The sequence below is a fragment of the Schistocerca nitens genome, chromosome 8 (genome assembly GCF_023898315.1).
Source record: "Schistocerca nitens isolate TAMUIC-IGC-003100 chromosome 8, iqSchNite1.1, whole genome shotgun sequence".
Lineage (NCBI taxonomy): Eukaryota > Metazoa > Arthropoda > Insecta > Orthoptera > Acrididae > Schistocerca > Schistocerca nitens.
The window spans coordinates 79,914,898-79,941,414 of NC_064621.1; the positions used below are offsets into that span (position 1 = coordinate 79,914,898).

At 40.8% G+C, this 26,517-nt stretch overlaps 1 protein-coding gene across 1 annotated transcript in view; it reads left to right on the forward strand.

Annotated features, from left to right (window-relative positions):
• The window catches only part of LOC126198999 (nuclear exosome regulator NRDE2), a 162,830-nt gene that overhangs the window by 51,905 nt on the left and 84,408 nt on the right, over window positions 1-26,517 (forward strand). Inside the window, exons 5-7 of the mRNA XM_049935675.1 lie at window positions 5,711-5,940; window positions 11,487-11,632; window positions 22,905-23,054. Coding sequence (XP_049791632.1) covers window positions 5,711-5,940; window positions 11,487-11,632; window positions 22,905-23,054 — 526 coding nt within the window. The remainder of the gene's footprint in view (window positions 1-5,710; window positions 5,941-11,486; window positions 11,633-22,904; window positions 23,055-26,517) is intronic.

The window sequence follows — 26,517 nt, forward strand, 5'->3', positions numbered from 1 at the left end:
TAGCAACGTCGTCGTACAACTGGGGCGAGTTCTAGTACGTCTCTCGAGACCTGCCGTGTGGTGGCGCTCGGTCTGCGATCACACAGTGGCGACACGCGGGTCCGACATGTACTAATGGACCGCGGCCGATTTAAGCTACCACCTAGCAAGTGTGGTGTCTGGCAGTGACACCACAAATTCATAGGTCTGTGAATTAATTTTCCATATCCTATCTGAAAAAGACTCCACTGTCTCATTGACCTTCTGTGTCAAATTAGCTAACTTCTCCCTAAAAAATCTTGCACTATTCTGCTTATGATATCTTTGTCGTAACCCATCTGCCACTTCTTCAAACGTGCTCGCCTTACTAAGCATCTCGGGGTACATCACGAACATCTTGGCTTCCCCTGAAAGTCGCAAATTTGCCATACGTAACGTAGTTACATCCGACCAGTTGCTCATTGCAGCTGTTGCCAAAACATCGTTAATGAATGCTGTGACATCCTCTGACATCCTCTGTTGTTTTACCCGAGAAAGGCGTAATCAGGTTAGCTACTGAAGGATATATTGCAAGGTTGGACATTGCTTCTGACTTGCACTCACTTGAACCCGTTTGCGACTCTTGCACCGAACGCAAGGTCTCCATTTGCATCATTAATTCTACATGACGTAACTTATGCTGCGCATTCTCTTCTAACAATTTTGAGACTTGCTCCGTCAAAGCAGCTATACTCACTTCAGTACTAATGGATCTTGTTTCCGGCATGATTTGTGCAAATTACCAACAACTTACTCTATACTGAATTTACTCCTCAGAATAATAACTACACTAGCTACTCAACTCCTTTGTTACAGTTTAGCACTACACACAAGAAGACAAACAAGACTCACAATGCACAACTAAACAAAATTAATCCTTCCGCCTTGTTATTGCCCAGCGACACTCTCTACAAATGTGCGCTGCATGACCAAACCGTTTACAAATTGAACATTCCACTGGCACAAACTTCGTGCACGGCTCCCCATGCCCCGTTAAATTACACACAGTACATCTGACTGGTAGCAAGTACGTTTCCCAACTGTTTCCCTTAAACTCAGATAAATCTGCTGTTTCCGCAGGTCTGACAAAGTGCACTCCCAACAAAGAACGTGCATCTATAGTTATTAACAAAAATCGCCTCGTGCACTTACCACTACACCAAATCTGTAGGTGGTGGGCGCGAGGACTTCTGACACCAAATCTGTTGGCAGTCCCGGTGGTCCCAGTCGCCTATGGTGGACTGGATAGCCGAGCGGTTGTCAGGATGCTACAAAATGGCTGTAGAAGCGTCAGAAATGCCAAAGAAACATTATTAACTCATAACATCTTTATTCCTGCCGAGTACAATGTGGCTTGGTGATATCAACAACCTTCCCCGAGTCCTCGCTGACTCGTAGCGATGAAACCAGATCCGGGCTGCGCAGTCTTGCTAGTGCAGTGCCGCTTGCTGTGACGTAGCAGAGGAATGTCCTTACTTCGGCCGTGCGTGGCTGGCGGCGCCCGGCTGAGCGGCGGCTCAGCTGCGGACAGCAAGCTGGTGCGTGTGAAGGCTCTGGGTTGGAGTCCCGGTGCTGTCGGCATGAGAAGTGTTCTCGTAGTGCAGAGTGTACTCTATCCCACCCCATCTTCTTCCCTGCTCCTCCTGGTGGCTCGTCCGCATTGGACGGGCGGAACGGGCTGCAGTTCCCCAGCGTCGTCGGCTCACCCGGTTGTGGCGGCCGATGCATGCACGATCTCGACGACAGCTCATTGATGTGGTCAGCATTGGCAGCGAGCGAGTCTGCCGTGATGTCTGCTAATCCAGGGTTGATGATTGTCAGCGGCAGCAGAGAGGACCAGAGCTGGTACTGTCCCCTCACGTCTGCTGCTGGATGGGCCACCCTTACTGCAACATCTCCTTAATAAAGATTAACATGTCGATCACCGAGCTGAGTGCTACGCAGCGACCCAGTACACATCTAACTGCAAATCTAACTGCGAGTGCGAGTGCTTTGTTGCTATCCAAGCTGGCGTATTTAAAGGAAGCACGAGCGACGTCCTGACATCATGCTCGTTTGTAATGACCGCATTCATTTCACTTATACTGCTGATTCATCTGTTGTACTTGCCCCTTAGGTGTCCTTGCAACAGAGTTACATGTTGTTGTGGCAGACTTAAGCAAAGTTGTGAAATGCATTACAGCTGACGCTATACCTCTGTCTTGCACTCTACGAAAGTCTCCGTCTAACACAAACCCGCGTGCTAAGCAATTCTCTCTCACCTGTTGTGTGTAACCAGGCCATTGCCCTTGCGTGATGACACATTCCGATATATGTGGAATCGTCTTAGCTCTTGGCTCTCTTAGCCTCTGGCTCTCGGCATAGGCAACGAAACTTTGACAATATTCCACGTTTCCAACTCTTTACTATTCCGCGACAGTACAGAACTGTTTAATACTGCTAAGGCACACAAACCAGTGTTATCTTAAACTTAGAATACTATTGGTAGTAGTTGATTCGACAAACATATTCCCCTTCAGTAATCCTTTCTCTTATTATGGGAGGGAGGGGCACACTGTCCTCGCAGCGGTGCCTGGTGGATGTAGTTGGCTCTCTGATTCCACTGGTGGATGTGACCTGCGCTGCTCTTCGATCAGGTAAACCCTATTTGGTCACAAAGTTACAACATCAAATCAATGAAGGTATAGGTGTGCACTTCAATTTTGATGCATCAAAATGACTAACGTTTAGTATTCATGGGAGGGGGGGGAATGGACTCGTCAATGCAACAAACGTTTAGTAATGAGAGACCAACTTGCTATAGGTGTCTGACTGGATGTTTGTTAAAAATTTTGTTTTGATTTCAAGTGAGTTGTGGTGCCTATTCCATAACTTTCATTTTCTTTGTAGATTCTGACAAATTACCCAAAACTGAGAGTTATGGATGCAATGGAATCAGATCTTGACATGATGATTCTGATGAATGTCGAAAAGGAAGACATTGTTTCCAGTGACACTATCGACTATGTTGTATCAGATTGGGATGAAGAAAAACTCAATGCAATGGTGGCCCAAATTGAGAAGGAAGCACTTGTTGTGAAAAACAAGAAGGCAAAGCAATCAGCTATTCACTCCAAAAATACTGGCCTGAAAAATGTGGAGAACACAAATAACAAGACTGGTTCAAGGAAGAGGAGCTCCTCAGCAGCATACCAGATGGCTGTCACAACGTTGTCCTCTGTAGATGACTTCCTATGTATCCTGGTGCCATCTAAAGGTGAGCTAATGCCTAAGACAGGAATGGCCTGGAAAACAAAAGTTTGCATGAAACCATTGGTAAAACACCAGCATAAATGTAGTTCATATTCGTCGAAGACTGACTGCTTCCACTGGGTATAGGTGTGATATTCGAAAATGTTTTGAGTTATTTTTCTCAGGTGACATTCTCAATGAAATGTTACTTTGCATGAATGCTGAAATTGCTGAGCAACACACATAGTATAAACCCATAAATGGAATGTTGGTCACCAGCAAAAGTGAGCTGAAAGCTTTTCTGGCCTGCCCTGAAGGTGAATCATATCCCAATGTGTATTTGGTTCAATGAGAGCAGATGTGGTGCCCAGGTTTTGGCTACAACTTCCAGGGCTCGATTCAGTTTTATCATAAGCTGTCTTCGATTTGACATCGGAACATCACGGGTCCCCAATGATAAGCTATCTGCAGTGAGGAAGATTTGAGAGATGATGCTAGAGAACATGGTGCCTATGTCATTATTGATGAACAACTAGTTGGATTCCGTAGGCAGGTCACATTCAAGATATAAATTACCAACAAACCTGGCAGATATGGAATGAAAATTGTAATGATGTGTGACAGTGGGACAAAATTTGTGGTACACACAGTGCCACTTTTGGGGAAGGGTATGACCCTGACTGGAATACTAGTGGCAGATTTTTTTTGTAGAAAAACTATTTCAATCTGTTGAAGGCTCAAATTGAAATATAACCTTGGACAATTGCTGCATGTCCATTCTGCTTTCAAAGAAGCTTAAGTCTGACTACGAGCTCACTGCCCTGGAGACAATTCGGTTGAACAAGGGGGAACTTCCAGCTGAATTCGTTGATATAAATTTTGAAAACCGGCCTACAGGCCTTCTTCATTTATGATGACAATCTGACGGCAGTTCCCTACAAGCCAAAACATAACAACCTCGTTTGCATCCTTTAATCCGCTCATTACAATGGCCTGCATCCATCCAGACAACCATAAACTGTACAATATTCTCCAGTACAATGAAACAAATTCTGGCGTTGATACGTTTGACCAGATGTGCCACGCTGCAAATGCCATAAGAAAAACCAAGCGGTGGCCAGTCTGTTAGTTTTACAATATGGTAAATATTGCCTCAATAAACACCTAAATTATTTATATGCACAGTTTGTACAGAGCCCATAGTGTAGAAGCGATGAACAGAATCTGTCTCGCCTGGTTTTCATGTTCTCCCTTGCAGGTGCTTTGTCAAAGGAATGGCCCATTGAAAGAAAAGATATTGTAGGGCAACATCGGCACATGATGCAGAGAACAGAAAACATGTTGAAGTTAAAAACCTCATTGAACAGTGTCTCAAACAAAAGAAAGAGGAACTCTACCACTTGCCCATCAATTTCCAATGCAGGTCATGGAGCCATGTCCATCACCCATCCCTCTCAGCCTAAAGAATGCCGCATCTGTAGAGATTCCAGCTATAAGCTGAGAAGTATGACAAAAAGCAACTGTGTAACGTGTGATGGGAAACATCACAAGACTGCTTGCAATACGTGCCATTGGCAATGCTCATGAAGCCTGAAGGAATTCACATTATGGGGATGAGTTACTTTCTGGCGGAACGTTGTTTCTTCAGAATTGATTTCATACAATTCCTCAGTGCAACATTTATAGTCAAGAGGCCATTTGTGATATGTAGCCATATTCTTTAGTCAGTGGCACCTTTGATTAATTTGTTGTATGTTTTTTGGATCTTATATTCATTTATATGTCAGCTACTCTGATTATTTCATTAGGTGTACATATTTTTTGTGTTTCCTCTTTCTTTGCCAAGTTACTTTTCCTTCATTGGATAAACTGATCTAGTAATTTCTCTTTCCGTTGTTTGTGTTACTATTGTTCATATTCAATAACCTTGGCACGCGATCACTCAAATTATTGTGTAAGAGCTGATGCAATTTTCTTTTGGGTACTTATTACATATTGTTACCGTTGGGTGAAAAATATGTATCAATGCCTTTTTGTTTGTGAACCTATGCAGTTTGAGTTTTTGTGATTTTTTTGCAATGGAAAGACTGTGTAAATCTTGAACTGTATTTTTCTTTAAGTTTCCTCCAATAAAGGATTCATAATTCTGGCAATATGTCACTGTTAATTATTTTCCTGGTCAAAACTAGGTGTGGTAGTCAAATCAATGAAGATATAGGTATGGAAGAGCTCAAAATTGGTATAGTAATTGTTCAAAATTGGTATAGTATTCTAGGTTAATATGCAAATTGATGTATACACGCATTGGACACTGACATTGTTGGTGATTGTTGTTGTATTTAATTGGATGCAATATTTTGTTGCTGCATAATAATTGTTGATTCATTGAACTGACTGTGTAGTCAATACCTGTTCATGAACTTAAATGATGAAATAAACTGACCCTCCTGTTGTTCTGCAGGAAGTTGTACATCAGTTTGAACGCGCATATCGTGGAGTACATGGAAAGGGCACAATGGCAGAACGGCAGTTATCAATCATTGATCGTGCCCTAGCCCTTAACCCAGGGAACAAACAGCTTGTACGAAAACGAGTTACAATTGCGGAGTCTTCATTGTCAGCTGATGTAGCTTCTCGGCAGATTGAAGCTCTTCTAAGCACACAACCTACCAGCATTGAACTCTGGAGAGGGTAATTATTAAACAATAGTTTCTATTAAATTTTTGTTTGGTGTGTTATTGAAAAATGCTATTTTTGGATGCTTATAAGAGCAAAGCTGTAACAAAATACTTGTGATGACTGTTTTATGTTCACACTTGAATTCCTGTTATTGTGGTGCTCTCTTTGATTCAGTAGTTGTTATTGTTAATTAGAAGCAATCAAACTATGACACTTGGGTTATAGGTTGCTCTTTTTAATGGCTGTGTTCTACCATTATTCTTAAAAATAAGTGGTAACTGTCAGTTACAGTGGCTGACTTGGAGAGAGAGGTATGAACAAAAATCTTTTTCTACCTTGGCAAATTTCTTCAGTTTAACCCATTACGGTTGGTTGTTTCTCCCTCTGGTTACCTTGAACATAGTCTATGTTTCTCTTCTTACCTCGTTCCCTGGAGCTCTCTGTTACATCCCCATCCATCTTAATCCAAAATAAGTTTGATCTCTTCTCATTACATGTCCATACCAATGATGTCTTTGGTCATAGATGTTCTTATACACCTTATTAACTCTTCAAACTCCTTCCATTTTCTCATTAGGAATTCTATCCAATTTCCTGCTCCACACATCTATCTCAGCATCTTAATTTTGCGAACATGTAGCTTCTTGCACGTTTTTTGCTGTTGAGAATGAAATATCTAACAAATGAAATAAATCATGTTAAACTGACTATAATTGTTGTCATGAGAAGAAATTACAGCTTTAAGACCTGTCTTGGAGATTGTACCAATAGATGTCGGTAGATGGTGGGGCAACTGCAGGTTCAGGGAGTTGAGTGGGCAGCAAATAATCTAGTGTTGCTAACCATGGGAATCTACACAATGTCCTTCATTTCAATGACTGCTTCGCAGCCTGTGCCATCTGGATCCTTCCCACCAACACCAGCTTTTCTGAATTGTGCAGGTGGGAACTCTCCTTGCAATATATCCTGAGGTCAACCTTGATTAGTCATTGTCCTTACCCATTCAGCCTCTTTCCTGTTGCCTTTCCAGCACTACACAGCCCTCTATTCCACCAACACACACAATCTTTTTGTTTCTCTCCTTTTCTGCTAACTCCCCTCCCCTCTCTGCCCCGCCCTCCGTCTAATATTCCGACTGCACCTAGCTGCCCCACTCTCCACTTTGTCCCTGCATGCTCCCAGCAGCACCCTGCTATCCCTCCCACTCCCCGCCCCAGCTTCATCACTACCCACATCCAGTGAAAGCTAACTTTTCCGACAGCCTTTTTGTTGTGCTTTTCTGCAATTCAGCATCTCTGCTGTATGGTGAATAGCAACTATGCTTTTCATTATATTGTTACATTTCATCTTGGATTTTCCATTTTTGGAAACAGTAAAAGTCTAGATGCGAGCCAGTGGCTTACTTCTGTGTCCTGTGCTGCAATGTTGTCGACTGTCACTGTGACATTTGATGAGGATGAAATGTGATGTGTCAGCTGTTGGTTCTACACGGCCAATGAGAGAGCAACAGGTGGACAATATGTCTGGAAGCAAGAGCCATTGTAACAGTATTATGTCAGTATAGAAGTGAAATATGATATGAATTTGGATAAAAACAGCTGTGTTCACAGGTTCCACAGTAACCACAACCTCAGAAATTGTAACATATAAGGAAAAACAGCCAGTGTATGTGACAATGAAGATAAATTGTGTTATCACAGATGACAGGCTTAGTAAGTGAAAAATATAAAAAAAGAAGACTGTCTGAAAATAAATGTAAACTATTTCTTTATTTTATTGCTACTTGTGTTATCAAAATGTAGACAATCAATAAATGCTATATGTTGTTGTTGTGGTCTTCAGCCCCGAGACTGGTTTGATACAGCTCTCCATGCTAATCTGTCCTGTGCAAGCTCCTTCATCTCCCAGTACCTACTGCAACCTACATCCTTCTGAATCTGCTTAGTGTATTCATCTCTTGGTCTCCCTCTATGATTTTTACCCTCCATGCTACCCTCCAATGCTAAATTTGTGATCCCTTGATGCCTCAGGACATGTCCTACCAACCGGTCCCTTCTTCTAGTCAAGTTGTGCCACAAACTTCTCTTCTCCCCAATCCTATTCAATACCTCCTCATTAGTTATGTGATCTACCTATCTAATCTTCAGCATTCTTCTGTAGCACCACATTTCAAAAGCTTCTATTCTCTTCTTGTCCAAACTATTTATTGTCCATGTTTCACTTCCATACATGGCTACACTCCATACAAATACATTCAGAAACGACTTCCTGACACTTAAATCTATACTCGATGTTAACAAATTTCTCTTCTTCAGAAACGCTTTCCTTGCCATTGCCAGTCTACATTTTATATCCTCTCTACTTCGACCATCATCAGTTATTTTGCTCCCCAAATAGCAAAACTCCTTTACTACTTTAAGTGACTCATTTCCTAGCCTAATTCCCTCAGCATCACCCGACTTAATTCGACTGCATTCCATTATCCTCGTTTTACTTTTGTTGATGTTCATCTTATATCCTCCTTTCAAGACACTGTCCATTCCATTCAACTGCTCTTCCAAGTCCTTTGCTGTCTCTGACAGAATTACAATGTCATCGGCAAACCTCAAAGTTTTTATTTCTTCTCCCTGGATTTTATTACCTACTCCAAATTTTTCATTTGGTTTCCTTTACTGCTTGCTCGATATACAGATTGAATAACATCGGGGATAGGCTACAACCCTGTCTCACACCCTTCCCAACCACTGCTTCCCTTTCATGCCCCTCGACTCTCGTAACTGCCATCTGGTTTCTGTACAAATTGTAAATAGCCTTTCGCTCCCTGTATTTTACCCCTGCCACCTTCAGAATTTGAAAGAGAGTATTCCAGTCAACATTGTCAAAAGCTTTCTCTAAGTCTACAAATGCTAGAAACGCAGGTTTGCCTTTCCTTAATCTTTCTTCTAAGATAAGTCGTAAGGTCATAATGTTAACTTTTTAGGCAGATACTATGTGTCAATAAAGCAGTCTGCAATTTTGATTCGTCAGTGTACCTAGCCATTATCAATGCACTGTTTTCTAATCTCAATGCATGTTAGTTCCCTGTTGTTAACAATAAATTTTCCTCATGAAACCTTTTGCCAAAGGGAAAAGGGGGGGGGGGGCAGTCGTCTTACAATCAGCGTCATCCTATACTTTGATAAATACGGTAATATATGAGTTTTGTGATTTGGTCACCTATTTTGCTGATGATGGCTGAAGTAGAAGATGTAACGTGAAGACTGGCTTAGCATCAGAAGCATTTGTAAAAAAAGAGGACATTGTTAACTAGTATAAATTAAAGTGTTGCAACCTCTGTTCTGAAGATATTTGTATGTAGTGTGGTCTTGTATCAAGTGAAGTTGGGATGATAAGCAGTTCAGACAAGAAGAGAATATAAGCTCGTGAGATGTGGTGCTGTGGAAGAATGGTGAAGATTAAATGGGTAGATTGAGTAACAAATGAGGTGTGCTGATATGATTAGGGGAAAAATGAAATGTTTGGCATAACCTGTCTAGGAGAAGGGATCAGTGGATAGGATACATTCTGAGACTTAAAGGGACCAGTTTGATAATGGAAGGAAGTGTGAAGGGTAAAAATTGTGTGGGATGACACAGGGGTGGATGGAGTAAGTCAGTTCAAATGTATGCTGGTTGCAGTAGTTATCAGAGATGAAGAGACTTGCACAATATAGAGTAGTGTGGAGAGCTGCAGGAAACCAGTCAGTCTTCAGCTGAAATAATACTCATCATCATCATCATCATCATCATCGTCATCATCATCAACAACAACAACATGAATTTAATTTTCCTCTAGTTAGCACAGCCTTGTATGTCTTTTTTCCTCTTTGTAACTGGGCAAAATTATACACACTCTCTCTCCCTCACTCCATTCATATGGAAACTGATCTTCTTTATAGATTTCCAGTTTCTCTTTCCTTCAGATCTGATACCAGGTCTTCTCATGATATATCCCATATCATTTTCTAACTGGGATTGCCCTCTTCTCAAGGTTTTCGGGTTTCCTTCATCCAGAAGTTTCTCAAAGTAATCTACCACTTACTAATATTGCCCTAATCTTGGAATAGGAATTGAGCCTCTCTTCTTGAATAATATAGGTGAAACTATTCCCCAGTAGTTCTTCAGCCAGTCTGTTAGCCTTCTGACTGCTGTTAATGAGTTCACTTGTCTTGCCCTGCTACTTCCCAGATGCTGTTGATAAATACAATATGGCCTCTGGAATTTTGTTCAGCACCATTGAAAAGTTAGCTCATGCCTTCTTACTGACTCCTGAGCACTAATGATGCATATAGACATACCAGCACTCAGATACCCGAGTAATGTTGACGAGTTTAAGTGTACACCGGGATTTCTGCCAATATCACAGTAGCTTTTCATAGTTCTGGCTACCAGGCTGGCTTTGGGTACTTAATTGGTTCTGACCTCATTTTGCAACATTTGGCTTCACTTTACATCTTACTGTTCATGAGGATTATCATCAGCAGTGTGTTTCTCATCATTTTTTACTACTAAGGAAATGATAGGGCGTTGTGGTTGCATTGAGAAAGGGGTCAGGGAGACACGAAAGCAACAGTGAGGATGAATTATTCATTGTCGACCTTAGTGATAACTCATCTACAGATTCTGAAAGCAAGCTGTCTTCATCAATAGGTGTAACACTGAGCTCATGTTTCAACAAGAGATGTAACTGATAGTTCTTCTGAATCTGAAAGTATAGTAACTTTCAGAATTGGTTACCAAAATCAGATCAGAAACTGTTGAAGAAAAAAAAGCCATCGTTACATCTCTGCGAGTTTGCAACAACTTTAAATTCAGAGAGAAGCTTCAAAGTCAGAAACTAGTTTTACACCTATGAAAATCATTTCTCCTTTGTTGGGACCACAGTCATACAGGACATTCTGCTATTTGGCTGTACATTTTAATATTCATTTATTTCACACTTTTCAGCTTTATAACCATTTTGAAGAGTGTACATAAAAATCACCAAATCTCTGACATGCCTCAATGATATGTAATCATCATCAGAGTATTAGAACATATATATCTAGTCTTATAAAACAGTCATCACATTACAGGATATGAATGTAAATGAATAAATAGTTCAGCTGACACTGTGCATATTATACCGCATTTGTGTTGGCTGATACGTTGCTGTGACATACATGCATGACATCAGTACATCAACTGACATCAACATTTGTCAAAACCACTTCAGAGATAATTGTAATATTTCGACAATGACATGTCATTCAGGCATGTCCAGCATTTTTTGATGTTTCATCTTGATAATGGTTATAAAGCTGAAATCACATTAGTGTGAAATAAGTGAATATTAAAATATTGAGGTCATTGCGGTCTGGGTCCCATGGGTAGAAACCACTCCCCTTCCCTCCTCCTCCCCAACCTCACCTCTCTCCCTCCTCCTCCCCAACCTCACCTCTCTCCCTCCTCCTAATAGGCCTTGCGATATTGACAACTGACAACATGCTGTGCACCACTGTAAGTTTCTCCGTGTTTCAGGTTTGTACGTACAACACAGTGGAGCATGGCATTATGTTCTGCTCCAGGTGTGCTGAATCTGTACATCAAAGCAACACAGCAGCTCCACCAGAGTAGACGTGGTGCTCCAGCATCTCAAACACCACCAGCTGAGAGGGCCATCATTGGTAAGGAAGATTAATGAGAGTTTGTAGCGTCCCATAAATGATTTCAGAGGATTATAGAATTATTATTGAGATTAGGAATAAATGTGTCTCCGACTGCAAAAAGACCTTCAATTTCTTTTTATTGCGTCATGATCGATTTCAGGGCTTCCAGCCCTTCCTCAGGTGCAACCAGGATACCATATTTACACACGTACAAGACAACCCTGCTTGACCCCCGACCCTTTTTATTTTATTTTAGGAGGCTCTTTGAGAACATTTTACTTGTAATATATTCAGAGTAATAAAACTCATAAACTGTTTCATTGATATAAAGTACCTGCCTAAGGATTTTATTTTGAATTTATGCTTACATTTTGACAACACAAAGAGAAATAAATTAACCAAAAAGAAATGATTTGCATTGATTTTTATCTTTATTTCCTATGCCTACTACTTGAGGTCGTTGTTTGTGGTATTACTATTTTTAATCATCATTGTCATCACCACTGGTATCGCTTCTGGGATGATGGTTTACCTAATCAATGAGAGATGAGAAAAGAGGCAGTGTATTCCTATGCAAGGGCAGCACTGAAATTTATGATCTTCTTCGTGATATATAATTGTCTGTTTCTTCCAAATATGCCACGATTTCTGAGGTGAAGATTAGGGTGGGATGTAATAGCACTGTTGAAACTGAGTGAAATGAGCAGCAACGAAATTTATAATTGAAATGAGCAGAAATGAAATTTATAATTGCAGTTGTAACAAGTATTATGCTGTTTCTTCTGAATATTTTACGATGTCTGAGGTGGTGGTTATGGTGGGACCTGAGAATACAGCTCCCCCCCCCCCCCCCCCCCCCTGAATACGTATCGTAGTTCCCATCTATACTGACATGAGAATGTGGCAATATTTTTCTTCATCTCTTGCTTCCAGCATCATCTGCCCACTGCTTTCTCATTGGCTGCATAGAACCAACAGCGGACACTACCCATTTCGTTCCCATTGTACCTTACTGTGAGTGTTGACAGCATTGCTGCACGAAACACACTGGCATGCCATTGGATCATGTCTAGAGTTTACCATCGTCTGCAGAAATGTTCACTATTGTTGAATATTTGTCCAGTTTTAAAGGCAATTCAATTCTGACTACAAATGAAAAGGCAGCTAACTGAGAAAAAAGACTTAGTTGCAATCTCTTTTTCGTCACAACTACAAAAATTGTGGGGCTTTTCTGTTGCTAATGTATAATGTAGTTTGGTAAAATCAGTGTTACATTTTGCTCAGTGGGTATAATTAACAAGTATTATTACTTTTGTGACAAGTTTCTCCAATTAGTCTAGAAAAAATTAACAACAATCCATTTTTAAAAGAGGAATAGCATCTGTGCAACACAAGGGTAGAATAGGTTCAGACCTCCTTGATGCAGTGTAATGGAGGTCATCCTCTCAACATTTTCGGCATGCGTGGCAGACATAATAGTAACCAGTCTTTGTTATGCAGAGAATGAACAATGGGTGGCTGCAGCTCTTGCTCATCCCACACAAAGTTAAAAAAAAAAAAAAAAAAAAAAAACCTAAACAAGTCCTAGTGAAAAAGCAATTAAATATATTAAATAATAGTCCATTAAAACTAATCATAGTCAAATTAGACATTCACTGTGATTGCATCGTTGGAGGACACTAGTGTCAGCAATTTTGTGACACTACACAATCTTTTCAAATTCTTCAAAATAAGTCTTCATGTGACCTCAGTTGCATCTAAATGATATGGGGTATGTTTGTCCTTGGATTACAGCTCGCTGTCATCACTGTCCATAGAATAAATTGTGAAACCTGTGTCCACAGCACCATTCAGGAAGTGACTACCTGCAATGTACCCTTTATTCCTGTAACCCTGTGACCTCAATCTTTGGTAGTCCCTGTCTTCCGCTTGCCTATCCTGTTACCTACTCCCACTCCAGCCCTACACACATTCTATTCTGCCAGTGTATCTGCACAATCCTTTCCACTTCTCTCTGTCTTTACTCTCCCTATGCCTCCCTCTCCCCCATTCCATCTAGTTAGCCCAGTATCTTGTCTCCACCGTGTCCCTCCCAGCAACACCTACAGACATTCAGCATCTTCCGGCATTCCTACCCTGATATCCCTTCCCTTCTTCTCCCATGCCTCCTCTGTACCCCCACTACCCATCCCAGCAAAGATCACTGCTCACCTCAGATGCAATCAGAGTTGGGCCTTAGCATCTGGAGATGACAGTGGCAATGTGTGTGTGAATTATGCGTGTGTGAATGTGTGTATGTGTTTTGCATACCAAAACGGCCTTGCTGTGCTGGTACTGCGAACGGCTGAAAGCAAGGGGAAACTACGGCCGTAATTTTTCCCGAGGGCATGCAGCTTTACTGTATGATTAAATGATGATGGCATCCTCTTGGGTAAAATATTCCGGAGGTAAAATAGTCCCCCATTCGGATCTCCGGGCGGGGACTACTCAAGAGGATGTCGTTATCAGGAGAAAGAAAACTGGCGTTCTACGGATCGGAGCGTGGAATGTCAGATCCCTTAATCGGGCAGGTAGGTTAGAAAATTTAAAAAGGGAAATGGATAGGTTAAAGTTAGATATAGTGGGAATTAGTGAAGTTCGGTGGCAGGAGGAACAAGACTTCTGGTCAGGTGACTACAGGGTTATAAACACAAAGTCAAATAGGGGTAATGCAGGAGTAGGTTTAATAATGAATAGGAAAATAGGAATGCGGGTAAGCTACTACAAACAGCATAGTGAACACATTATTGTGGCCAAGATAGATACGAAGCCCACACCTACTACAGTAGTACAAGTTTATATGCCAACTAGCTCTGCAGATGACGAAGAAATTGAAGAAATGTATGATGAAATAAAAGAAATTATTCAGATAGTGAAGGGAGACGAAAATTTAATAGTCATGGGTGACTGGAATTCGAGTGTAGGAAAAGGGAGAGAAGGAAACGTAGTAGGTGAATATGGATTGGGGCTAAGAAATGAAAGAGGAAGCCGCCTGGTAGAATTTTGCACGGAGCATAACTTAATCATAGCTAACACTTGGTTTAAGAATCATGATAGAAGGTTGTATACATGGAAGAACCCTGAAGATACTAAAAGGTATCAGATAGATTATATAATGGTAAGGCAGAGATTTAGGAACCAGGTTTTAAATTGTAAGACATTTCCAGGGGCAGATGTGGACTCTGACCACAATCTATTGGTTATGACCTGTAGATTAAAACTGAAGAAACTGCAAAAAGGTGGGAATTTAAGGAGATGGGACCTGGATAAACTGAAAGAACCAGAGGTTGTACAGAGTCTCAGGGAGAGCATAAGGGAACAATTGACAGGAATGGGGGAAAGAAATACAGTAGAAGAAGAATGGGTAGCTTTGAGGGATGAAGTAGTGACGGCAGCAGAGGATCAAGTAGGTAAAAAGACGAGGGCTAGTAAAAATCCTTGGGTAACAGAAGAAATATTGAATTTAATTGATGAAAGGAGAAAATATAAAAATGCAGTAAATGAAGCAGGCAAAAAGGAATACAAATGTCTCAAAAATGAGATCGACAGGAAGTGCAAAATGGCTAAGCAGGGATGGCTAGAGGACAAATGTAAGGATGTAGAGGTTTATCTCAGTAGGGGTAAGATAGATACTGCCTACAGGAAAATGAAAGAGACCTTTGGAGATAAGAGAAACACTTGTATGAACATCAAGAGCTCAGATGGAAACCAAGTTCTAAGCAAAGAAGGGAAAGCAGAAAGGTGGAAGGAGTATATAGAGGGTCTATACAAGGGCGATGTACTTGAGGACAATATTATGGAAATGGAAGAGGACGTAGATGAAGATGAAATGGGAGATACGATACTGCGTGAAGAGTTTGACAGAGCACTGAAAGATCTGAGTCGAAACAAGGCCCCCGGAGTAGACAACATTCCATTGGAACTACTGACGGCCTTGGGAGAGCCAGTCCTGACAAAACTCTACCATCTGGTGAGCAAGATGTATGAAACAGGCGAAATACCCTCAGACTTCAAGAAGAATATAATAATTCCAATCCCAAAGAAAGCAGGTGTTGACAGATGTGAAAATTACTGAACAATCAGTTTAATAAGCCACAGCTGCAAAATACTAACACGAATTCTTTACAGATGAATGGAAAAACTAGTAGAAGCCGACCTCGGGGAAGATCAGTTTGGCTTCCGTAGAAATACTGGAACACGTGAGGCAATACTGACCTTACGACTTATCTTAGAAGAAAGATTAAGGAAAGGCAAACCTACGTTTCTAGCATTTGTAGACTTAGAGAAAGCTTTTGACAATGTTGACTGGAATACTCTCTTTCAAATTCTAAAGGTGGCAGGGGTAAAATACAGGGAGCGAAAGGCTATTTACAATTTGTACAGAAACCAGACCGCAGTTATAAGAGTCGAGGGACATGAAAGGGAAGCAGTGGTTGGGAAGGGAGTAAGACAGGGTTGTATCCTCTCCCCGATGTTATTCAATCTGTATATTGAGCAAGCAGTAAAGGAAACAAAAGAAAAATTCGGAGTAGGTATTAAAATCCATGGAGAAGAAATAAAAACTTTGAGGTTCGCCGATGACATTGTAATTCTGTCAGAGACAGCAAAGGACTTGGAAGAGCAGTTGAACGGAATGGATGGTGTCTTGAAGGGAGGATATAAGATGAACATCAACAAAAGCAAAACGAGGATAATGGAATGTAGTCGAATTAAGTCGGGTGATGTTGAGGGTATTAGATTAGGAAATGAGACACTTAAAGTAGTAAAGGAGTTTTGCTATTTGGGGAGCAAAATAACTGATGATGGTCGAAGTAGAGAGGATATAAAATGTAGACTGGCAATGGCAAGGAAAGCGTTTCTGAAGAAGAGAAATTTGTTAACATCGAGTATAGATTTAAGTGTCAGGAAGTCATTTCTGAAAGTATTTGTATGGAGTGTAGCCATGTATGGAAGTGAAACATGGACGGTTAATAGTTTGGACAGGAAGAGAATAGAAGCTTTTGAAATGTGGTGCTACAGAAGAATGCTGAAGATTAGATGGGTAGATCACATAACTAATGAGGAAGTATTGAATAGGATAGGGGAGAAGAGAAGTTTGTGGCACAACTTGACCAGAAGAAGGGATCGGTTGGTAGGACATGTTCTGAGGCATCAAGGGATCACCAATTTAGTATTGGAGGGCAGCGTGGAGGGTAAAATTCGTAGGGGGAGACCAAGAGATGAATACACTAAGCAGATTCAGAAGGATGTAGGTTGCAGTAGGTATTGGGAGATGAAGAAACTCGCTCAGGATAGAGTAGCATGGAGAGCTGCATCAAACCAGTCTCGGGACTGAAGACCACAACAACAACAACTGGTGGAGGACTTAGTCACAAGGTGCGGGATGGGGCTGTACAGCAGATGATCAATGTGCTCCAAAGCAAATTGTTGAATAAGGCCTTGAGTGACACAAGTAGAATGGGGACATGTGTAGTCATGAAACAACACAGTGCCGTGACAGAGCATTTCACATCTCTTGTTTTGAATTGTGCACTGAAGTCTTTTCAGTGTTTCATATCACATTGATGGTTTCACCTCAGGGAAGCACCTCAACATGCAGAATGCTGTATCTGTCCCAGAACTGGCCGGCCGGAGTGGCCGTGTGGTTCTAGGCGCTACAGTCTGGAGCCGAGCGACTGCTATGGTCGCAGGTTCGAATCCTGCCTCGGTCATGGATGTGTGTGATGTCCTTAGGTTAGTTAGGTTTAATTAGTTCTAAGTTCTAGGCGACTGATGACCTCAGAAGTTAATTCGCATAGTGCTCAGAGCCATTTGAACCATTGTTTTGTCCAAGAACTCTCTGCAAAATTTTTTGTTCTAACAAAATCATTTTCAATTTGTGTTTTGGGGGGATTGTGAGTGTGTCCACTCGATTGTGTGTTGTTTTGATTTTAGAGTGACATGACAAACGCAAGTTTCATCACTGGTCACAATTCTATTTAAGAATTCATCTCCCTCGTCTCTGTATTGGGTGAGAAATGTCAAAGCACTGCCAAGTCTCTTCATTTTGTGGCCATCCATAAACTGTTTTGGATTCCAGTGGATACACAATTTCCAAAAATTTAAGCAACTTGTGACAATTTCAAGCTAAACAGTGTTTGAAATTTGTGGAAACTCATCACAAAGCATTCTTATTGTGAACCGTCTGTTTTCACAAGTTTTCTCATTCACTTTCTCAACCAAACAACAACAGAAGATCGCCTACTCCATGCTTCATCATGAACATTGGTTTATCCATTACTAAATTGTCTCACGCATTTTCTCACCATTCCATTAGTCATTACATTGTCACCATAAATCTCCACAAGCAGATAATTAATTTCAGCTGGCTTAACATTCTTTGCATTCAAGAACATACTTTATAGTTGGTGGGCTCAGAGGTTGTCTTAAACATTTTGATTTATTACTAACAAATGCTAACACAACACAACATTTCTGTAATGGCATTAGTGAGAAGACAATGAACCACAAATGTAAGAGCAAATGTGCAGAACTGCAACTGTAATGTTGTGGTGGTGGTAAAATGAAACAATTCTCACTTTCCGGACATGCCTCTTAATATCTAGTAGTCTTTTTTCAATGTGTATTCATGTCACTCACTATAATTTAAAAACATTTTGTACAGATTACAGCAGAAATGTAAGGTTATTTACATATTGCGTATGTCTGTATCAAATGATGTCTGTGTCAAGAATGAAATCTTTATGGTGTTAAAATTGATTTGGATCTAGAAAACATAGAATTTCATGAATATTTAAAATCTAATTATAACAATGTGTATGTGATCACAATTGGATTTGTTATCTGCTGTGCCTCCGTGGTATATTGGTTGTTGTTGTTGTTGTGTATAAAATTATTATCAGCTGTTGAGTGCTAAATGGTCACTCATCTTGGGTGTATTGGACCTAGTGTCATGGGATGACAACATGGAATGGTATTTACCTATCCAGTATGTACCCTATCTGATGAAAAGTATCTGTTCATCCTTGTGGGAGCATACAGTGTGAGGTGGAGAGAGGGTAGGGCAACTAGGTGCCATCAGGAGGTTAGACAGAGGGCGGGAGGGGGGAGGGGGAGGGCAGGGGGGGGGGGAGGCGGTGAGCAAAAATGGAGAGAAGTAAAAAAATGTGGATGCGTTAGTGGAATAGAGGGCTGTGTAGTAGATCGTGGTTGTGCCTAGGACTGCCATTGTCCACCACCTCTATAACAACATCCAAACCTCCTCCATATCTCCTCATAGCTGATAAACCCTGCCTCGCAGACCTCCTACATTTACCCCACCCTCAGAAACTCCCTCGCACCACCACACAGAATCAGGAACCTAAATGGACATGAAACACAGTCATGGGCCTTTCCTCCAAAAGCTTTTGCTGCACAGAAGTATCAGTCCTTTCCAAAGGCCTCACCTTTTGCCTCACTCCCAGATTCAGTCATGAACAACTTGTTAAACACTTTCTCTCCTCTTCCTGGTCCCTACAGTGGAAAAACTTTTTCACCACCAACCCTACCAATCAGACTCAATGAAAGACCAACATTGAATCTTGCCTGGCTCAATTTATTCCTCCTTCCACCCTTGATCCACCCCCACTGCCCCCAAAATCACCTGTTGTTACCTTTCCAGAATTTGTTAACCTCAAACCTTGCTCACCATCTTTCCCCAAATCCCTCAAAATGCAACCTAACATTCCATCCACAGAAGAACTGCAATCCATCACCTGGAAACTGACCCTGACCTTATGGTCCTACCTGCTGACAAAGGTTCCACCACTGTTGTTTTCAATAGCAAGGATTACCTGGTGGAAGGACTCTGCCAGTTGTCCACCTACAAACCCTGCTACAGTGACCCCGTTCCAGAAATCCAACAGGATCTCTAGTCTCTCCTCATGTCCTTAGGCACATCCCAGAACCCCTCCATGGAGTTCACCTCTCTCCTCATCCCAATCACACCCCACACCCCTAACTTCTACATGCTTCCTAAAGTCTAAAACCCCAACCGCCCAGGAAGCCCCATAGTGATCACTTACTGTGCCCCCACTGAGAGAATCTCTGCTCTCATAGACCAACACCTTCAGCCTATTATCACGGCCTACCTTCCTATATAAAAGAACCAACCATTTCCTCCACTGACTCTTGACATTTCCTGTTCCCTTACCATTTGGTGCCATGCTCGTCACTCTTGATGCCACCTTCCTTTATACAAACTCCCTAATGCCCATGATCTTGCCACTATTGAACACTGTCTTTCCCAGTGCCCGAAGGATTCCAAACCTGCAACCTACATCATAGTTGCTACATCCAACTACATCCTCTCCCACAATTACTTATCCTTTGAAGGCATCACCTACGAACTACTCTGGGGTATGGAAATGGGCACATGCATGGTACCATTCTATGCCAATCTATTCATGAGGCATCTAGAGGAATCGTTTCTAACCAACCAGAATCCTGAGCCCCTCACATGGTTCAGATTTGTTGATGACATCTTTGTAATCTGAATTGAGGGTGATGACATCTTATCCACGTTCCTCCAGAACCTCAACACCTTCTCCCCTATTTGCTTCACCTGTTCCTCATCAACCCAATAAGCCACCTTATTCAATGATGACTTCCACTTCAAAGAAGGCTACATCCGTACCTCCATTCATATCAAACCTACCAACCACTGGCAATATCTTCACTCGACAGCTGCCACCCATTCCATACCAAGAAGTCCCTTCCGTAGAGCCTAGCCACCTCCAGCCATTGCATCTGTAGTGATGAGCAGTTCCTCTCAAAATGTACCAGGAGTCTCAGTGACGCCCTCATAGATTGTAATTACCTTTCCAACCTTGTACAAAAACAGATCTCCCATGACTTATCTCTCCTGTCACCCACCACCTCCGAAAGTCCCATTGTCCTGCCACAGAGGAACATTCTCCTCATGACTTAGTACACTCCAGGACTGGAGCAAGTGAATCATATTCTCCCGCAGGGTTTTGACTATCTTTTGTTATGCTCTGAAATGGGGAATATCATACCCACTATCCTTCCCATCTCTCTCACAATGGTATTTCACTGCCCACTGAACTTACAAAATATACTTGTCCATCCCTAAACACAACCCCTGCTCCAACCCCTTGCCTCATGGCTCGTATCCCTGTAATAGACCTAGATGCAAGAGCTGTCCCATACATCATCCCACTACCCCCTCCTCCAGTCTGGTCACAGTGTTCCTGTTCTGGCTCTACACAGCCCTCAATTTCACCAACACACCCATAATCTTCTTACTTCCCTCCTTTCCCAATTGCCCCCCCCCCCCCCCCCCCCCCCCGCCCTCCCATCTAATCTCTTAACTACACCTAGTTGCCCAATCCTCTCTCCCTCGTCCTTGTGTGCTCCCACAAGCAGCACTTTATCGTCCCCCAACCCTAACCTGCTATCCCTGCCCCTGTCTCTTCCTTATCCCTACCACACAGATTGCTTCTCCCATCTTGCGTTGCTACTCACAGTCCATGATTTCATTCTTCCAACACATTTATTCATAAGAGATAGAAATTTGGTGAGATTGTCAATAATATTCTTGTATTTATTATTTTTCTACATAGTCTTCATCACATTATGTGGCCTTATGTCAGCATTGTGTAAGAGCATGTACTCTCTGTCAATAAAAACTCTTGTCATGTGCATGTAGCCATGTTTTCACCACTTGAATTATGCTTTCATCGTCTTCAGAGTGTGTCTCACTTAGGGAATCCGTAAGTGGCTCAAACAGATGGAAGCTGTCTGGTAGAGGCAGTGATGTACAATGCAGTTGAGTGGTGTGTTCCCGTGTTTTGAGACTTGTCATGATATCATGTTGAAGCAAGATTTTTTTTTTGGATTCTTGTCAGACCAAACACACTGGACTCTGTTCTTGAGTTTGTTCTGGGTCTTCATTTATGCCATGGAATCAGTGGTTGACCTTTTTGACAACATATTCATAGTAATGACTCCATCACTATCCCAAAAGACTGTCATCATGACTCTGCCTACAGAGGGCGCTGCCTTGAATTTCTTATGTTTGTGGATGGTGCCAGTCCAGTGACTGCCTTTTTTTCTGACTCAAAGAAATGCACTCAGATTTCGTCACCCATAACGGTCCTTGGCAGAAAGGCTTTTCCATTGACCTCAAATTGCTCCTACAGTCCAGATGAAATGGTTTTGTGGGGTCTGTTGTCAGCATCCATGGAGTGCATCCTGAGTACGCTTTTGAATATCCAAGTATCTCAATCACTGCACACACACTTCCAGTGGTCACCATTGCTGTAGAGCCAATTGTGAGTTGCAATGTGCATGCTTGCAGGAGTAATGGCATCTGCAGAATTCACCATGGCAGGCACGGTGGCTGTGATGGGACATTTTAAACATGGCTAATCTTAGAGCTCAGTTTCTGGATGTACTGAGGCTTTAATTCTATTTACCCAAAACCTAACAGTACTCCTATCAACTGCATCATTACCACGCACTGCACACAAACTGGTATGAATGTTAAACATGCTTTCTTTTTCTGCAAGAAAGATTTCAATTACAGTATGCTGTTTGTAAGGAGTGTTTTGCATAGATGCCACTTCAATGATTCATTACTGCCTGAAATGTTTTAACTTCAGTTTAAAACATAGAATATTGAGACCCCTCTCCCTCCTGTTTTTAGCAGGAACAAGGGTCATGCCACTGGTGGATGTGTGAATTATTTTCAGTTTGCAGTACTACTACATAAATATATCAATTATAGATGTGTTTTTGATAATCAGTTTTTCTTTACAATGTTACTTGGGCAGCAACTACTGTAGCAGCGACACTCTGAGAGGAAAGAGCTCAAAAGTAGGAGGGGAGAAATGACATTCCTCTCATGGTCACAGTTTCAGCTGCCCTTTGGTGTAGTGACAGAATTAGAACCGGTGGGACTAATTTGCATGATGTTTTTAGGCCAGAAAGGATCATGAAACATAAAACACAACTCTGTAAAGAGAGAGCGAGAGAGAGAGAGAGAGAGAGAGAGAGAGAGAGAGAGAGAGAGAGAGAGGTCAGACTGACACTGACACTTCTTTCTACTGTAAGTTACAAATATCTATGCATTAAATATAGGCAGAGTGTATTCAGTATGTCTATGATTGTGTGTACACAATTAAGAGCTCTGGATTGTCTAAAAGAAATGAGTGTTTTACAAAATTCTGTGTATTTTGTATGTTTGTAGATTTGGTACTGGATTGTGGATTGTTCTTGAGGCAAGCAGGCCTGTGGGAACATGTGTGGCTACTTGTACAAGCTTATCTTACATTGAACTTGATAACACCCACAACAAAATATTTTGAGCTCAAGTCGGATGTTTCTGAGGACGAAGTAAGTAAGTATGCATTTTATTTTGTGTATGAGGAAAGTCGGTAAGAAAGTTACCTTTAAGCTCAGTGTTAGAACCTGAAAATTTTTCAAAGTGAGTATTAATGCTAATTAGTGGACTACTTGCACACTGTAGCTAGTTTGCAAAATATTGAAAATAAAAAAAGTCCATGTGCTGGCTTTATTGAGAAGGCAGTGTTTCAAAATAAAACACTAACCTGTCTCCACAACCAGCACTGGATAACATACTTATTGCTGCTGGGCCATTTATTGGATTTGTATATCAATACTTGCAACTATATTTGCTTGCTTTTTGGGGGACAAAGCTGTGCGTCAGCCCATAGTATTGTCTATTTCCTTTTTTTATACCCTGTAGTAATGCATATATTACCCTAAATGTTGCAGTTTAAATAGTTTACAGCTTCATGTTTGACAAACACTGTTAAATTGAATGATAGGCATAACAAACTGCATAGAGGTAGATCTTGGTGGATGAGTGGTGTCACCATTCTAAAGGAATCCTGCCCTGCTATAGTTGAAATATTGTTAATTAACTGATGTAATAAAAATAAAGTCATAAGTCAGACATAGTATTAAGGTTAACTGCAGGACATATATCCTAGAATTATTTTTGTCAACATTTGATGTTACGAATAGTCATTAAATGAAAAAATACTCATCTTTCTGTTTATTGCCATAATTGTTGTTGTTGCTGTTGTTACTGCTTCTTCTTGTTACCCTGAAAATAAATGGGTTATGATTTTACCGAGAGGTTTCTTGCGTTTTGAAAGTGTTTAAGAATGATGTGTTAATCTTCCTCTTGCTGTCAGTATTATAGCGTAACTTGTTCACTCAGTCTTGAACTCAAATTGGCGTAAACAGGCGTTAAAAGTAATTTCTTTTAAAAGGAACATAAAGCTACTTTTCCACACTTGATGAACTATTAACATTATAACCCACAAGGGTACAGCAGAGATGAGTCACATTTTGACATTCCTCCATCACACCTCACATTCAGCTCCTCACCAGAGAAAAACGTAAACCAAAGATACAAAAGCTTTATGTCAACAACTCATAGAGTGTGAAACGTTTTACATTTATAAAAATAAACCAATAACCTTATACTGAAATAAATACACATCACCAATATCAGAAAATAATATAATATTAAAAGGTGTATCGTGTTGTATGCTGGATTACAGCTGTATCGCCATCTACTATACTTCAGAATCATACAGATGTAGACTTACAATATCGACCTATAGATCAAATAGTTAGAATTTATGCTATACTTATAAGATTGTTGTTAGTTCTAAGTTTGGATAATACTAAAATAAGAGGAAAGTGAGAGAAGTGAGTGGAAGCTGTCTAAAAATTGGATTTGGAAGAAAGGAAGGAAAGAAGAAAATAAAGGCATTGAAAATTTATTATTTGCAAATAAGCTAATTAAGACTTTGCAAAGTATTTAGAAGTGGGCATTTGCCTTCTTTTGTGCCCATATTACTTTCAATCTCTTCCTGTAGGCTGCCTTCTTCTCTTCAGACCATGTTGTTCCAGTCTCCTTCATTTTTTCTCTTGGTCAGTTCGCCATTTGTGAGTTTTGGACCTGAAGATTTCGTGGTTTTGGACATTTTCTGAAAGGACTCCTACCAATTTCAGATCAGATCATATCAGATCTTGCCAATCCATTTAATATCAGTAGGTCGTAGTGGGCTTGGTACAGTAACCAGTATGATTGATATGAAGAACCAAGTAGTCTTGGTTGCAGTGTCAACACTTTTTATTATTTGTTTATGACTCATTTCACCTTTATTTAGGCATCTTGGGATTGACCTATGGAAGAAATACAAAGTTTTATTTTAGTGGCATGCTTCCTTTTATTGATTCGGAGGAAGGCAATGGCAAACCACCTCCACTAGGACCTTGCCTAGTAAGGCAGCGTGGGTCTCCCGCGACGTTTCCCCTACGCTCTGTAAAGAAGTATGGGACTGCATTTCCTTTTTTCCTTTTATTGATACTGGATTAGCAAGAAAATATTAAAGAGCTTAGTGATATTTTGTAGTGATAGGTACTTGGGATACCGCGCATAAAATATCCCAGCATGTAAACGCCACTTGTAAAAGCTGTAAGAGCTGTGCATGATGTCAGTAAAATACAATAAAACAGATAACTGAAAGGTATTTAAAAAAAAAATATCCTTTGTCCCTAAATTGACGACCAACACTGTAAATAAGAAGGAAACAGCAGATGACGTTATTGTGGCGTGTGGCACAGCCCAATGCAAACCAAACAGGACAAGGCCTACAGTAAAGCTTTTACATCATAAATATGCTGGTTGCACACATCATGCTGGACATGAAAACATCCAAGGCCTCTAAGACTAGTGCACACAACTCTCGGTAGTTGGTGCCTGCAGGCTGTGAACTGTGTAACAGTACTAAATTGCTAAATCTTGTCATAACAACAAACCATGACAGCTATTGTGGATGACTTGTGTTCTAAAAATTGCTGATAAAATCTTTACATTAACAGCCAGAATAATCAGGGCAAATAAAAATAAAAAACTAAAGTACATAAAAAATACATTGCTATAATGGGAAGGCACAAAATACATAGGGGATCCTTGAATACCAATTTTGAGTGTCTAGAGTAATACTATAGCCAACAACATTGTGCATACCCAAATCTCCTGAAAACCGCAATGTGCGCCCCTACTGCCTCTCCCCTTCACTCTAGGCCTGATTCTGTGTGGTTTGCATTGGACTGCACCAAATGCTGTGATAAGGTAATCTGCTCTACCTTCTTATTGTAGTGTCGGTTGTCAATTTAGGGACAAAGCAGGTTACTTAAAAAAAAACCTGTTCAGTTATCTTTTGTTATATTCTATTTTATTTTTAGGACACTGCACAGTGTTTTTAAAGCTTTGACAAAAGGCATTTACCTGCTGCGATGTTTTATGCTCAGTCTCCCATGTACCCAAGGCTACCAAATATCGGTAAGTTGTTTAATATTTTCTTGGTAATCTAGTCTGACTAAAAGGAGTCATGCCACTGATATGAATTTTTTTATTTTTTTCGTAGGCCAGTTCAAAGATTCCTAAATAAAGGTGAAACACACAATTGGAAAATAATAAAAAATTTTAACACTGCAACCAAGGCTGCTTTGTTTCTTCATACCATTTCATTGTGACTGTTTTGGTTTTGCCTCTGCTGTGAAAAAAAATGCCATTTGTTTTGTAAGTCTGTCTGGATTAATTCTTTTAATGTGGCTATATAATCTTAGCCTGTATTTTCTAGTGTCACTATGGATATTTGCATATTATTTGTTTTCCTGATTGTTTCTGACTCAGTACTGTTCATCTACAAGTTACGAGCCTAGAATTTTTCATATGTTTTGTTCCTATTTCTCAGTGTTTTCAATGTCTGCCTTCCTGTTCCAAATTAGTGTTTCTAATTACTGTAGTCTAATGT